The sequence below is a fragment of the Leuciscus leuciscus genome (genome assembly GCF_965113295.1).
Source record: "Leuciscus leuciscus genome assembly, chromosome: 5".
NCBI lineage: Eukaryota > Metazoa > Chordata > Actinopteri > Cypriniformes > Leuciscidae > Leuciscus > Leuciscus leuciscus.
The window spans coordinates 35,316,269-35,331,687 of record NC_138729.1 but is presented as its reverse complement, the minus strand read 5'-3'; the positions used below and the strand labels follow the sequence as shown (position 1 = coordinate 35,331,687).

The 15,419-nt window shown below is 37.1% G+C and overlaps 2 protein-coding genes and 2 long non-coding RNA genes across 5 annotated transcripts in view; 2 read left to right on the top strand and 2 right to left on the bottom strand.

The window, feature by feature from the left end:
- The window catches only part of cfap77 (cilia and flagella associated protein 77), a 29,982-nt gene extending 16,555 nt beyond the window's left edge, over positions 1–13,427 (bottom strand). The window contains exons 1-2 of one of the 2 annotated variants that reach the window (XM_082169564.1): positions 13,292–13,427; positions 8,375–8,437 (exon numbers count right to left, since the gene is read on the bottom strand). Coding sequence is in view for 1 of the 2 variants with exons in the window: in XM_082169563.1 (XP_082025689.1) it covers positions 4,309–4,314 (6 nt within the window). In the remaining variant the exon portion in view is untranslated. Of the gene's footprint in view, positions 1–4,308; positions 4,448–8,374; positions 8,438–13,291 lie in introns of those variants that run through there. The other variant, XM_082169563.1, reaches the window with a different exon arrangement.
- LOC309498700 lies at positions 345–1,824 on the bottom strand. Its single transcript, XR_014206017.1, has 2 exons — positions 1,745–1,824; positions 345–1,140 (listed from the first exon to the last, which is right to left on the bottom strand). It is a non-coding gene; the product is annotated as an uncharacterized lncRNA (long non-coding RNA).
- On the top strand, positions 4,691–9,258 carry LOC309498699. Its single transcript, XR_014206016.1, has 4 exons — positions 4,691–5,110; positions 5,500–5,585; positions 8,050–8,469; positions 8,698–9,258. It is a non-coding gene; the product is annotated as an uncharacterized lncRNA (long non-coding RNA).
- Positions 13,245–15,342, top strand: thy1 (Thy-1 cell surface antigen). Its single transcript, XM_082169565.1, has 4 exons — positions 13,245–13,381; positions 14,161–14,245; positions 14,474–14,797; positions 14,911–15,342. Exons 2-4 carry the CDS (start codon positions 14,182–14,184, stop codon positions 15,009–15,011), a joined length of 489 nt encoding a protein of 162 aa, XP_082025691.1. The 5' UTR covers positions 13,245–13,381; positions 14,161–14,181; the 3' UTR covers positions 15,012–15,342.
- The last annotated feature ends 77 nt before the right edge of the window (positions 15,343–15,419 follow it).

Sequence of the window (15,419 nt, the reverse complement as noted above, 5' to 3'; positions counted from 1 at the left end):
TTGAACCGACGTCTTTTCTGGCCGTGAATTCCACGTCTTTTCTGGCCGTGAATTCCACGTCTCTTCTGCGCGTCCCTGGACGTCTAAATGCGTCGTCATATGTGTTTAAATGTGTTGCTGCATAATTTAAGTGTATAAGCCTGCATATAAAATAATCACACACCTATTGTGTAACATCGTGAAAGACAATCAAGTCTTGAGGTTTAGCCTACACATCTTGACAAAGGTTCTAAAAAGGTCCAAAATTGGTCCAGTCAGACCTGAATGTCAATAAAACGTTTTAATCACGTGTACATCAAAAACAATAACACATTATTTGTGGATATAAGCAATAAAGAAGCATGTTCTGATTAAGCACAACATTTTATTGATCTTGAACAGCCAAAATTTCTCTTTATTTTTTTCAATGTTTAACATTTCGTGAGCTTAGAATTTTAAGGTTCTATCTCCACTTTTGGTCGAAATTGAGTTTTTGATAATCTGATTCATTAGGTGTTTATTAATGCCTGTGTGGTGTTATTTTTGTAAAAAAAATATTTTGTTAGTAGTTATTAATAAAATAAAAGGTTCCATCTCACAAAACATAAACCGAGTTTAAAAACTTTGATCCTCAATAAACTACAATAAACGGAGATAGAACCTTATAATTCTAAGCTCTCGATTTGTTAACCAAACTAAATACCAATAGCAAAATACTGAATTATTATATAAAGATAGTTCACCCAAAAATGAAAATTATGTAATTTACTCACCAAATTCCAAACCTGTATGAGTTTCTTTCTTCTGCTGAACACAAAAGAAGATATTTTGAAGAATGTTTGTAACCAAGCAAATAGAGCATCCACTGACTACCATTATTGGAGAAAAAATGATTATTAATGGGAAGCGACATCTGCTTGGTTACAAACATTCTTCTAAATATCTTTGTGTTTAGCATAGAAAGGTATGCAGATTTGAAACATGAGGTTGAGTAAATGATGACAATTTTCATTTTTGGGTGAACTATCCCTTAAACACATTGTTTGGCTCATTTTTTGTATCCACCACCCCCAGCTCTTCCTGGAGTGTGTTTCAGGTGTTCTGCCATTGCTGCATCAATTTCAGAGTCTGCAGCATGTGGGCTCCACCTCTTCACAGCATCTAAGGGAAGAGAATATATTTCTTTTTAAAATAAATGAAAATTAAAAATTTGAGGTAAATGACATGCACTTATTTTCAAAATATTTTTATGGTCTTCAGCTAAATTCAAAACAGCATTTGTCCCCTGCCTCTTCAATACCACTGTGGTGCCCTTGAGAAAGACCCTTAACTAGGTGTGTAACAGTGAGAAAGTGAACAGGACATTTCTGATAAAGACAAGTGGGCTGTGATGTCCCCTGAATAGACATGTTTAGCTATTCTAAAATTACAAAATATTTTTAAAGCAGTTACTGAAAACATACATGTTCAAATCCAGCTAAACATTTCATTCTACTTCAGATAATTTACTTTCTGAAAGAAACTCTCAAAAGGCTACATTAATAATTTACAGTAATAACTTTGACTGTATCATTAAACATACTTTATACTATGGTATACCGTTGTATAAGTTCAAAGCAACTTTTAGCCTACTAGCTAATTTTAGCCAAACTCAGTTAACGTTAGCCAATTTCAGTTGACAATGTGGGCATCATTTCTTTCGGTTCATTCATGTCAAACAAGTAAAACTCTAGCACGTGAATCTAATAATACAAAATGTACGTACCCAACAGTAGATTTTTAATAATATGGGCCTCAATTCCTCCTCTCTCCGTGGTTGTTCAAACAGTGTTCCGGAGTGAGTCTATGGGGAAAACGCGTTAACATCTCGTGAGATAATCTAACCTATCGCGGGATTTGGTAATGTCGGGAGATCTTTTGTTACATCTTGGCAGCACAGTTTTGGCAATTACATCCAACTCAGACATAAATGGTGACCAGATATATTTCTGTTTTACATGCATACATTCCATAAAAAAATAAAAAAAACCACAACGTATCAGGTTGAAATAATGACTAAAATGCAGAGGCTTTGCATTCACTTAACCACACTGGGAACTGTGAGATTATAATTTATTTAAACAAGATAAAGTAAATATATTTACTTTGTATACAATTCGTGTATTTCATAAAGATAATTCCTGGTTTTTTTTTTTTTTCTGTCTTGCTTGACTAGATGTGTAAAGGACGTCAGTGGACGTGTATTCACAGCCTTGACGTGTAAAGGACGTCAGTGGACGTCTTCACACCTCTTAAAAACTACTTGGGCAATTAAATTAATTTTTGCAGTATTAACCATGCAAGGATTAAGCACAGCTTTTGCATATTTCAAGGATTCCATGATGGAGGGTCATGATGGACTATAAATGCACGTGTAAAAGACGTCGCCAGGTGACGTCCTCTCACCCGATACTATAGACGTGTAAAGGACGTCAGTGGACGTATTCACAAAACTTATTAAAACTTTAATTTAATAAAAAATTTAATTAATTATTGCAGTATTAACCACGCAAGGATTAAGCACAGCTTTATCACAATTGATTTCATAGAGGGTCATGATGGACTATAAATGCACGTGTAAAAGACGTCGCCACCCGAAACACAACATGGTATATATTGAACTACACGTAGCTAAAAGTCAAAATAACAATTATACATGCAACCTCAGATAACTGTAGACATGCACACATGTATCTGAATGCATTTTTAGGAAATGTTCTGTGTTACATATTTTTACCGATTTATGCCGTCATACCGCGACTATTTTTGGCCAGGGACACGACGTTGCCGTCGGACCAATGTTTGCTGGGAAACCTTCCTTTTAGTTGTCTTGAGTTGTCATGGAGATGGGACGCTTCTGGCAAGCACCAGAGCCATAGAGAGATGGCTCTCTATGGCTCTGGAAAGCACGTATGGCCGAGTTGTCATTGACGATAGTTGTTCATTTTAAAAAAAATCACAAATTATTTGTTTTTATAGTGATATATACTTGTTTTGAAAGTCAAAAACTCCATATAACCAAACATTCCAAGATCATACTTAGCTATCGTACTTAGCTATCGCCTCCAGTACGATAGAGGGCAGCATGCAAATACTGAGACCACTCCAACATGTTAGAATAACCTGGGCTGGATCCGAAATCGCACTATTTGAGGGGACAGTCGTTTGTAGTGGTTTCCGAAACCATGGTGGGCGTAATCGAGTGCACTCATTCAATCCTACAATGCACAATATAACGACTGTACAACCGATGTACGCTCAACAATAGAAATGTGTAAGTAGATGCCAGTGCCACTCCAAACACGTCGGCGCGCCCGCCATCTTGGAACAGTCAGTATGTCGTCACTCACAGTAAGAATTAATGATGCTACAACATTGCGCAGCTTCTGGTTGTGAATCTGCCGCAATTTAAATTCCCGAAGGAAGACGTGTGATAAACTTTAACAGTTGAGAAAGTGTCTGTTTGTGTTTTATATGTATTAACGCAATATTACAGGTTTTATACTATGGTTACTTTTTAATGTGTCAGCTGACGCCTTCATCATCTGCGTATATTGCAGATATAGATATGCATGCATGCCTCTTAACTACGGTTGCAGTCAACTTGCTCTCCAATGTTCTGTTCAAGGACCGATCTTTGACCCTTCCAATATGACTGCCACTAATGAGGAGTCTATGTATATATACTATATCTATGTCGCACGCCGAATGAATTAGGCCTACCGTGTTTGACCAGAAGATGGCGCACGCAGCTGAATCATATCCATCAATTTTCCAACAGCATACAGGTATACATTCCTTTTTAATTGATAATTGAATTGTTTAGTTAAGGGTTATAGTTTCCATGATCGAGTTTAATATAAATCTTTATATCTTATGGAGCTGCCTTGTTTGCTAAGTTTCAAATGATTATTAAACAGAAAGCATTTAAAACTCACTCCAGCGCACCCAGTGTCCGAATTCACTCGCTCGTTTTCATTCATGCACTCCTTCAAGTGAACTATATTAGTGGAGTAATGTAGGGAATAGGGAATGAGGGTATATCCTAGTGAGTGATTTCGAACACAAATATTAATCTCTTCATTTGAATAGTTATTAGCAGGATACACATTCATTCATTTATTTATGAACATTTGATCCTAGTTAACAAATTAAGCGTAGCCTACTATCTGCAATTAAAGTGAACAAATAATAAATAAACCTTTAGAATTGTGCATTAAACAAGCATGTTATAAGCAAGCCACCCCTAGATTTAAAGAATTAGTTCACTTTTCCTTACAACTTACTCACCCCCATGTCATCCAAGACATGTCTTTCTTTCTTCAGTCAAAAAGAAACTTAAGTTTTTTGGACCTTCAACCCGTTGTTCCCCGCGAAGTCCCCTATATGGAGAAAGATCCTGGAATGTTTTCCTCAAAAGCCTAAATTTCTTTTCGACTGAAGAAAGAAAGACATGAACATCTTGAAGGACATGGGGGTGAGTAAATTATCAGGAAATTTGAATTCTGGAGTGAATTAATCCTTTAAGCAAACCAAACTCACTGCCATAAAAAACACTGCCATAAAAGGCTCGCAAAGGGAGCTCTTAATTTCTTGTTTACAGCGACATCTGCTGGTAGACATTTGATTTTAACATTGGCAAGCGCGCAATTTCTTAAATCTGCTGCGTCATCATTTGCGCGCTCTCATCTACGACTGACTACATTCCCACGGACCAAATATAGCAAACGAGTATTGCGGGATTCTTTTAGCAGTTACCACATCCTTATTGATGTCTGAAAATGTGTTTACAATTATAGCCAAGACATAGCCTGCATGTCAGTTTAAAGCGATGTAAGAGGGTTCCCACTTATTTTAACACAGGGGAAAATATCGAACAAGACAATCACAGCTTTAGTCAGAGTCAAGGTTAATCGCCCTAAGGAGAGTTTTCGGTTGACTGTCATTCGTGCATGCAAGAGGGACCCGGTGACTGCGGCGGAGCTGCGGCTTCCTCTGCAGCATCAGCATCTCCATCGACTCTCATCTTTTAGGAGACTAGAGTGCCTTGACTTACAAGACGAGGAAACGGCCAGAATATATCGGCTTGGAGGTAACATTGTCCTTTAGCTATATCACAGTCTGCATTTGCCTGGGTTTACAGATGCCCTATCGATTATTTCAGTAAATAAAAAAATCTGACCTAAACTGTCCTTGAACAGATATGGGTTGGGTCGGTATGCGGTATTCGGTCATTCATCACCTGCGATTTAACCCGACGTAATTTGTTACTTGTGTAGGCCTACTCATAATTTGAATAGACAAAATCTCTTTGAAAGCTGTATGGGTGATATATATATCCTAATATTTAAATACCAGGCTGTCACCTAAAACTGTGGGCCACATAATGACCTTAAATCTCTCTCGGGTTCTTTATTTAATGTATCGTAAGTAGTAGCCTAAGATATATGTCCAACATGTTTAACTTTTTGTTTTCTACAGTTATTCGGAGACGGAAATTGAATTTGGTCCCTGCATAGAAGAGGCAATGACGTCGTATCCATCACTAGCAGCTTGTTTTGTTTCATGTAAGTAACATGTTCTTTAAAGTTTACATTTTATCGAGATAATTAAGACAATAAAGACAGGTGGAAGGACACTTATTCTTCCTAAGACTTCACAAGTATTCTTAAAAAAACTGAAAGTGTATTTACTTAAATGTTATGAGATGGTTTGAGCTTCTCAAAAAAAAAAATCATTTGGCACACTGCATGGCCATTTATATTTAAATAAATTAAATGTATATAGATTATTACTTGTGATGTTAATCCTTTAAAGGCAGCATGAAAAGAAAATTCCCCCTATCTATTTTCTAAATGCATGTTATTGATCTTTTTGTGAATGATTCATCCATGTCCTTTTCATTTTTTAATAACTTAAATTATAAAAAAAAACATAAAATAAAATAAACAATAATTTAAATTTATAATAACTTCTCTCAGGTAACATATTCTGGACTTGTCCAATCATTTAGCCTGGTTAAACTCTGGTTAAAGTTTTTTAAAATCCGTTTCACTTAGATACAGGCTACCTGAAAATACAAGAAAAGAAAAAAAAAATCGGTTTCTACTTCTGTTTCATTGCGACTTACAATTTTAAAAACTACATTTAAAAGTATTCATACTCATTATAGCCATCATAATTTTATTTTTCCAGGCATGGACACAAATAACTCTAGATCCCTTTTTTTTATTTATTTTTTTGAAAAATCAACATGTAGTAGGAAATCAAGATAGGCTACCTGAGCCAAACATCCCAAGGTCAGAGAGTGCAGTACAATACTGAGCAAACGAACCAGGTCCAATTTCCCCCACCTGACGTATGCTTCTCCAAAAATATTTTGCATGTAAAAGACAGTCGGTGCGGTTCACAATTCTGAATTGTGCTCATAACACTTTTTATGTCTGCACTGTATATAGTAAAAATGCATTTACAATAGGCTGCATATATATCAGGGTTATGTTTAGGAGGGAGGGAATCAATGAAGGTAGGCAGAGATGAGGATTCAAGCGCAGGGGACTTTAATGAAACAAACAAACAAACAATAATGAACAGAAAACTGGAACAAAATAAAACTGGGAGACAAAGACCATGAGGAACAGCAAACATCTAACAACTGACAGAGAACAAGTGAAACACAATTAAGGGCTATTTATACACGGGGCAAACAAGCATAACAAGTAAAAAGACACACCTGGGGAAGACTGAAGCCCCCGATTATACTTCAAGCGAAATTGAAGAACAAACTGATGTGACATAATTTCGAACAAAATCAGGCCAAGACTCACTTCGTTTGGATTTCGTTTTGAGAGTTCTAAAACAGCGTGTCAAAGCGAACTTCCCGAAAAGTTTGCTCCGGCTGGTAAACACCTCTGTACTCCCATTGGTCCGTTGCGATTACGTAATATGTAGGTGTGCGTGGAGGCTCTGCCTTCTTTCACGTGGAAATCTTCTCCAGTTCATTTCTCTTCACGAGTCCGTTGAGATCAGACGTGACCCGCGAATGAGAACATGAAAACACTAGAGAGCTGCTCTATAGTAGAAAGTGAAGTTGTACTTCTGATGAAACGAGACACTGACACTGTTTTTCATGGTTTAAGTAAAGCATGGTAAAGCTGCTAGATTTTAAGCAACTACTAGACTTTAGTGCTGAATTGCAGAGCTCGTGCAAACATATCCACATTGCTATGACCAGATGCTTTTCTTATGCTTTATTTAAAAAATGCTTGCTGTTCTCTTAATTTTGTTCTGTGTTCATTTTGTTATTGAGAGGAAAGCGTGCAGCACATATTTACATTCAAATAAACGGCGCTCTCAGCTGTGTGGGCAGCTTCAGATGTTTGATAACAGTATATCCCTGCACACGTATTTCGAAAAAGAACTTCGCCGTGAGTATATTGGGGCCTTAATCAACAGGGAAAACTACAAAACTACAAACATGGCCACAGGGAGGAACACAAAAACACTTCAACATAAAAGTCCATACAAAACAGGCACACCGGGATCGTGACACTGTCGTTGTTCATTGTTTGAGTTGTTATCCTGTTAGTTGGTTTGCACTGTTTCTAGATAATTTTCCTTTGTCTGTGTTCATTAGTTACCATGGTTTTAGATTTCCTTCATGTGTCACACCTGTTTAAATAGTTACCACATTTTTTGTCTGGTGTTTTCCATTCAGCCCTCAGTTTTTACCTTTTGTGGTCTACGCTGCCACGTGTTGTTTCTCTAACCTTCTCAGTTGTGGATTATATTATTTCTTTTTATTTAAAAATAAAAGTGCTGGAATTAGATCCCCTTCTCGTTTTTGCCTGACCTGCTGTGACATATAGACATATCTGAAATATATGTCTATAGGTATGCAGGGGCAGATAATTATTCTATTAAAACAACAAAATGCTCATCTTATTTTTGAAAAGGTCAACTGCTCTATGAACATTAGCAAAAGCCAAAATTACATTTTCTTATTTTAAAGTGGTTGTGCTTTTCTCCCAGTAGCATGTCTGTTATGTATGATGGGTGTGGCGACTGCAACAGACCCATACCAGAAACCTGGCTTCTTGGATTTTGACTCATGGTTTTGGAACACTCCTCGAGGGCCACAGATGTACTCCTGCCTTACCTACATAGAGAGAAACCTCAGAGTTGACTGTGAATTCCCAGAGACCCACAAGATCCCCGGGCCATTCTGCGAATTCAAACAGGATGGGCGACTCATGGGATCCACCTACCCAAACAACCCGGTCCACCTGATCCCAAATATTGAGACCCGACGCCGAGCCAATGTCTCCCTGGTGCCACCTAACATTTGTCGCCTCACCTGGATGCCTATGTCCGATGACCGTGCGTACACCTACACCTGCAGGGTTTATCAGGGCAACACCTGGAAGGAGAACAGCATGGCATTCCATCAAAGTGAGTTTAAACATGTCTCAGCAAGACCTCCTTAACATATGCTGAAAGACAACATTACCTGGGAGTTATGCAAAGCCTGTTGAAGTTTAAATTAAAGGTGTTGTCCCTGCTTGTGAGATTTTCTTCTTTCAAAATCTGGGGGCTTTCACAATCTATATGCTTTCATAATTTGTGTGTTCTTAAATCATTGCTCTGTTGCTTAATTATCTGTCTCTCTCTTTCAAACAGGAAATCTTCTGTTGTGCTCTGGATTAAGCACATTTTTCCACACTGGACCATGGATTCTTGCAGTTGTGATATCAATACCTGTTAATCTTGGGTTTCTGTCAGCATGACCAGCCCTACATCGAGCAACCGAAACCTCAAAGCCATTCTCACATTTAACTGCCTTTCACATTTTAATTTAAATTTTAGTTTTTTCTTACATGGTTACGTTGATTTTTAAGTTTTATTTATTTATTTATTTATTTATTTTTTGCTTTACAGTCCCATTTAAAGTTTCTGTGGAGATCACCGTCATTAGAATCCTGAATCATCAGGATTCACTGAGAAAAGCTTACGGACATGATCCACGTGACCCGTTCTAGTATATATGGCCAAATTTTTTTTCAAAATTAAGATGCTACACTACCGTTCAAAGGTTTAGGGTCAGTAAGACCCTAAAATAAATTAAAATTTGTATTCAGCAACAATTGATCATTAAACGGGATTAAAAGTGACAGTAAAGACATGTATGTTAAAATGTAAAAAGATTTCGATTTCAAATAAATGCTGTTCTTTTGAACTTTCTATTAGTCTAAGACACCTGTAAAAAAAAATGTTTTATCTCAGTTTCCATAAAAGTATGAAGCATCACAACTATTTTCAACAATGATAATTATTAGAATGATTCCTGAAGGACGAGTTAATGGCTGGTGGAAATTCAGCTTTGCCATCACAAGAATAAATTACATTTTAATATATTAAACCAGAAAACAGCTGTTTTAAATTCTAATAATATTTTACAATAGGACTGTTTTACTGCATTTTTTTAATCAAATAAATGCAGAGACAAGAGACTTATTTAAGAAACATTTTAAAAATCCTAACGACTCAAAACATTTGAACAGTAGTGTAGACTGTTTTAAAATACTTCAATCTGAACATTTACAAACAAGACGTTTGTTACAGCAATTATTGCAACTGTTTAATGAAATGATCGTTTACAATAAGATTAGTAATATTGATTGCTGAAGCCTGAGTTTATCAGGCATCCAAAATATTTATCACCTAAAGGATTCTCTGTTATAAGGAATATATATTATTGTTTTGACACATGGCTAGGACCTTTATACAGTCTCCAATTATGTGCTTCCTTTAAAGGGATACTTCACCTCTGGAAAGATGAATGTGTATTTAAAATAGGTAATTTATGTTGAAGAAAGGTGAAATAATTTTTTAATTTGGAGCTTTCTAGACTGAGAAAAGCCAGAACATTTATTTTTGGCTTATGTGGATGAAAGACAACAACTCCCAGAATGCACTTGCTTCGCTGCCCTAGGAGGCCACTCCCAAGCCGCGCCTACCGGTTAGAGAGCGCAGTTGAAAACAAGAAGGCTAGGCTACTAGTGAGACTCTGACGAGTTTGCCTGGGATTTTGAGATTGCCCAAAATGTCCGGGATTCGGCTTTTGCGTTCTACAGTCACCACCATTCATTATGTTTACTGTGGTGAGCAGGATGAGGCTGAGGGGCGCGGGAGAACGGCGCGAGGCCGGTGGCGAGATTACTGAGACGCACCGGTCTCCTATCTCTCACGGAGGAGCGGGAATTTTCTTAGCAATGTTAAAACCCACATCAACCGATCACTTGTTTAGCGCTCATGTAAACACTACATTCAGATTCACCAATCGGAATGAATTCAGTTAGATTGAAACAAAAGGTGTGCATGTAAACAATGAATGGCAACTGCAGAAAGCAAAAGCCGAATCCCGGACATTTTGGACGATCTCGACGGCCGGACATGTCCGGGAAAAAGAGGATGGTAACCCCTACTACTCAGCTTTCTCCACAGAACAAGAGCCTGTTAGCTTAGCTTACAAAGAAAGATGGCTGATACTATGTGTACATTCTGTGAGTGAGATCCCACCTCCTATGGGCGGGCTGAAAACATGCGGGACAGCCCCTCCTACTGGCTGTAGTCTTTAGCCTCTGGCCAAAAAATCCTCAGATGACGCAAAATGACGATTTTTGCGTCATCGGAGGATTTTTTCCAGACAAAAAATACATAAATCACTCATCTCAGGGGGATATGAGGGTAGAAAGCACGGTAATTTGAAAATACTAATGGTTTTCTACTAATACAAAGCTTAATGCTAAATCTTGAAGTATCCCTTTAAGTCAAATCATACAATAGCTCAAAAAGACATACTTTTTATTGCTGACATTTTTGTAATATTTATAGAAATAACTGAGTGAAATCATTGTAAGAGTAAACTATAATCTCATTGATCGGTTGGCTGGTTAATCGATCCTTGCAATTTTTCCAATGCAAAATGCGTTATACTACTTTTTCATTGTCTTCGCACCTCTGTTTATCACCTGTATAAGGACAGCTGTGTCTGAAGGACATCACCACTGTTGACATATTATATTGCAGCACTCACACATGATGCAACTAAATATCCTGTACAACTCAAGGACTTTTTTCATTAACGTTTCAAGGGAAAGAATGATACAGGCCTGGTACAGAACACAAGTGCATAAGAATGAGGCTATCAAGATTATATGACTAAGCATTTTGATGCACTCTTACAAGTATTTATGTCTTCCATTGTGCTAACATGCACACGTTTAATTTGCTTTCACATGTTTAGCTGCTTTTCGCACATGCTTCCTTGCACTAACCTTAAGTGCCTTAGGTTGACTTAAGGTATAATCTGATCTTTTGCAATGTAGTGCTTTTGTCTGTTTCATTTGGACCACAATGACTCCCAAAGGCTGCATAGCAAAATTATCAAGCAACATGCACATTTCACGCACTTATATTTGTGAGGAAAACCTTTGTCTTCCCTTCTTTCACTATATCTCTTTCCAATGCTTTGTCTTATTTTTTGAAGGATCTATACTGAGAAATATCACAGAAAACAATAAAGGAATGCAGAGCGTAACCTGTGCTAATCTTTTTATTTATGCTGCATTCAAAACACTTTTTAGAATGTAAAAGTGCAGGGGGTTTTTATGAACGATTTCAATTATTCTGATTTATTCTTTTTCAGAAATGTAACAATATTTTGGAAGAAACAGAGATGCTGTAGATCAGAAACCCATTTTAGACCAGTTTTCAAACTTTTAATGCTGAGGACCCCGAAATATGGAGATACCCTTAAGAGGGATCACCTACAAATAGTAAGCATGACATTAAAAATACAACACCTCCCCCCGGTTTCAAGGACAAGGCTTGAGCTAGTCCCAGACTAAAATGCATGTTTAAAATGTTTAAACTGAAAGCAACTTGCACTGATATATCTTAAAATATGTTAGTGCCATAGTTTTGTCTCAAGATGAAATATTTTTTCTAAAACACGTTTATAAAAGCTACTTAAATGTACTAATTTAACTAAGGCCTAATCCTGGCTTAATTTAAGCCCTGTCTGTGAAACCAGGCCCTTGTTTCCTAAATTTAATAATTGGGGTCCTTGTTCTGAAGCAAAAACAAGTTGTTAAAATATTATCTGGAAAATATTTATATTATAAAAATAATTAATTATATTTATAGCACTTTTCATAATAAATATAATGTAAAATCAGCTTTGCAGAAAATAGTGCAGGGCCATAACCACCAGTGACACAAAGGAGGTCACATCACATAATTTGATATGTATAATTTGAGTGGTTGATAAAAATTTAAATAAAAGCGTTCCATAAAATTAAGCATATATATATATTTTTCTCTTACTGTTAAAATGCATTGTGTGAGAAGAATGAGAATTTAGGAGATTAAATATGTGTGCAGTGCAGAGACAAAATACTCTACCTAATTTGACGCAATTAAGCAGTCAGCTAAATAACCTTAAATTACTAGCCTATCCATCAAGAAATAACTGTAATCTGTGAATGATATCGTATGTAAATCGTATGCATTTAATCTTACAATAAATTATTTAAATCAGCTCAAGACATGCACAAAAAGCATTATGTTTTTACATTATAGGCATATTAATATATTTTAATGTTTTAAATGAATGCTTCTAGCCACTATGCCTATATTTTAACAATGTTTATTTACTTCACACTGGTGACGATTTGTTTGTAGGCCTATAACTGATGCGAAACGAAACATCGTTGCTTCTTTTTGGGCTTTATAGGTCGAATTAGAATTTTTACTGTAAACATGAACAGGCATGTGAGGCAGAAACTCAGACTACCACACTGGCAGAACCCTGTAGAAACTAGGCACCTTTTCAAAATAGGGAAGTTCTCTGAACTTACAAAATGGAGCCCGCAAGTTCTTGCCAGAACTATAAAGACTCTCTTATTAACACAATCTCGAGCGAAAAGCTAGACCAATGCTATATTTTTGGCCACAATACAATACCCGAAGCACCTTTAAAGGGTGTGGCGACCTCAAATGTTGGCGCAAGTATCTTTTCATTTTTTACAATGCTGCCAACTTTAGTTACATGAATTTGTCCAGGTTAAATACACAAACTCTATCTTGTTAATTTCCTAAACAACAAATTGTACACACAAGTTTCAGCTGGTCATAATGGGGAGGTCGTGGGTTTATTATAATGACACTGTGATATATATATGGGCGTGCATACGCCCTTACTCATTCTTACCATCTCACTCTGTCTTCATCAAGTGATCACTGAGGGAGTTGCCTCGATAACGGACCAACAGCTCCAGCATCCGAAAGTAGAAAAGATAAGGTAAGATCCGCTACAAACTCATTTGCACCCCGCTAGATAAATATTTAAGACGCCACTAGAAACATATCCTAACTTCCGCGTGTAGCGGTCTGGTCCCCATTATTTCCCAGACAAAAAATGGACTGGATGGGCTACCTTGGCTTCTGTGTATGAGGCGTTGAAGTGCAATTAAGTTGGGGGAAAACCCCCGTTATCGCATTAAATGGCGGCGAAAAGCCACGTTAAAATATGTTTTTATTATTAAACTAATTTTATTACAGAAGCACGAACTGAATTCTTGCTGAAGAATGTCTGATGCGACATGTCACTTCAAAAGAATCTTCACGAGTTCAGTCTTGCACTAGATAAGAGATATGGCACCGTGTTGGTTGTATCAGGCTGTTCTTAACATATCAGTCTCAAAGTGCTTTCTGACCGATCACGGTGTGTCCAAGTTTGGCTCATGTAGTAGGTGCTACTATTTGTATGCTTTTGTTACAACAATTTTTATTCCTGTTTGTTTGTATGTGCTCAAATGTCATGACCCCACCCATATTGATACATTTTCTGCGGTGGCTGTGAAAGCTTTTTTTTTTATTGTCTGTACTAATTGCCAGGAATTTATAGATTACCCTCATCCCCACTCAAAGCCTCATGCACATAAAAATTTTATAGCATTAGGTGACCACTTGAAGTCCTGAAAAGTAATTAATGCTGCTCATGTTTTAAGCATGCGACAATACTGAGGTATTCAGTATTACTTTGTGTTGTAAGTGACTTGTCATGTGTTTGTTCTCCAGGTTCTTTTGTGTGTGCGTAATATGCAGATGTGTACTGTGGTCAGGATGATGTGCTGTACTGCATTTGCCACTTTTTTCCTGTTGGGTAAATTGATACTTTTTTTCATCTCAAGCTCATAGAAAAGAAAAAAGAACATGTATTGTTCTTCTTCTTCCTCTTTCTGTTTTATGAATTTCCTCAAAAGTTACCCCAAAGCCATATTTGCATATAAGTTGTATAACAAAATGTTATCTGATCCTATTAAATGCACAGGACTGTCTTGTACCAGTTTCGGCTCAAACTTCGGCTAAGTTGGTCTTGTAATTTTTCTAGGTGTTGCTTCTGGCCAGACTTCTCTTCAGATTTCATCCTGCTTGACTAAGGAGCAAAACCTGCAGATGTCCTGCAAGTTTACTCCAGCTGCAGACCCCAAGCTCCCGAAGACTTGCTACTACATGACTGAGAGCAAGATGATTGGCAGTAGCAACAGCAGCGCCGTACCAGACAGCACCTTCAAGAACCGTGCCAGTGTCTCCATTTCCGATACCACATGTGAGCTGTATTTGAAAGGTTTCTCAGATGACAAACCCAAAAACTACACTTGTTTCATCAAACAGACTGCCTCACCAGTGTCAGTCAGTGAAACTGTGGACAAGAGTAAGATGTCTTTTCTTAAAGAAAATAAGTCCATATTCATTAATTTTTTTTCCCACTGAATCAATGACTGACTGATGTTGATCATGCTGCTATGTTTTTTCTTTTTTTTTCAGGTAAGCTTCAGACCTGTTCTGCCTGGTGTGTTGTGCAGCACAGTGGAGCAGCACTCCTGCTAGCTTTCCTCACTTTCCCACTCTTGTCAGAGCTTCTTTGAGTGTAGAATGGATCTCTGTATGACTCCAAATTAAAAACCAAATTATAAATCTAGCTTGTACCACATGTAACAAATACCATGTCAATGTAATCTGTGTGTTTCCTCAGAAATCAGGGTGTACCAATATTGAGAGCAATTTTTCAATCACGGCATATGTATGCATTGGTTCGGTTGATGCTGATGTCAAACACTGTTATGTGATGCATGTCCCTTAAATCCCATGTAAAATCGTGTTCTTTTTAATCATGCTTTATAAAGTTGTCAAGTGAACCCATTGTTTGGTGTGAATATAATAAATTCTAAAATAAAATGTGTACTCTGATTGGGAACAAATGTTTGGTGTGGTGATGTTTTGTTGATTTTTGTTAATAGCCTTACAAACATGCCCTAATAAAATTAGTTCAGCAA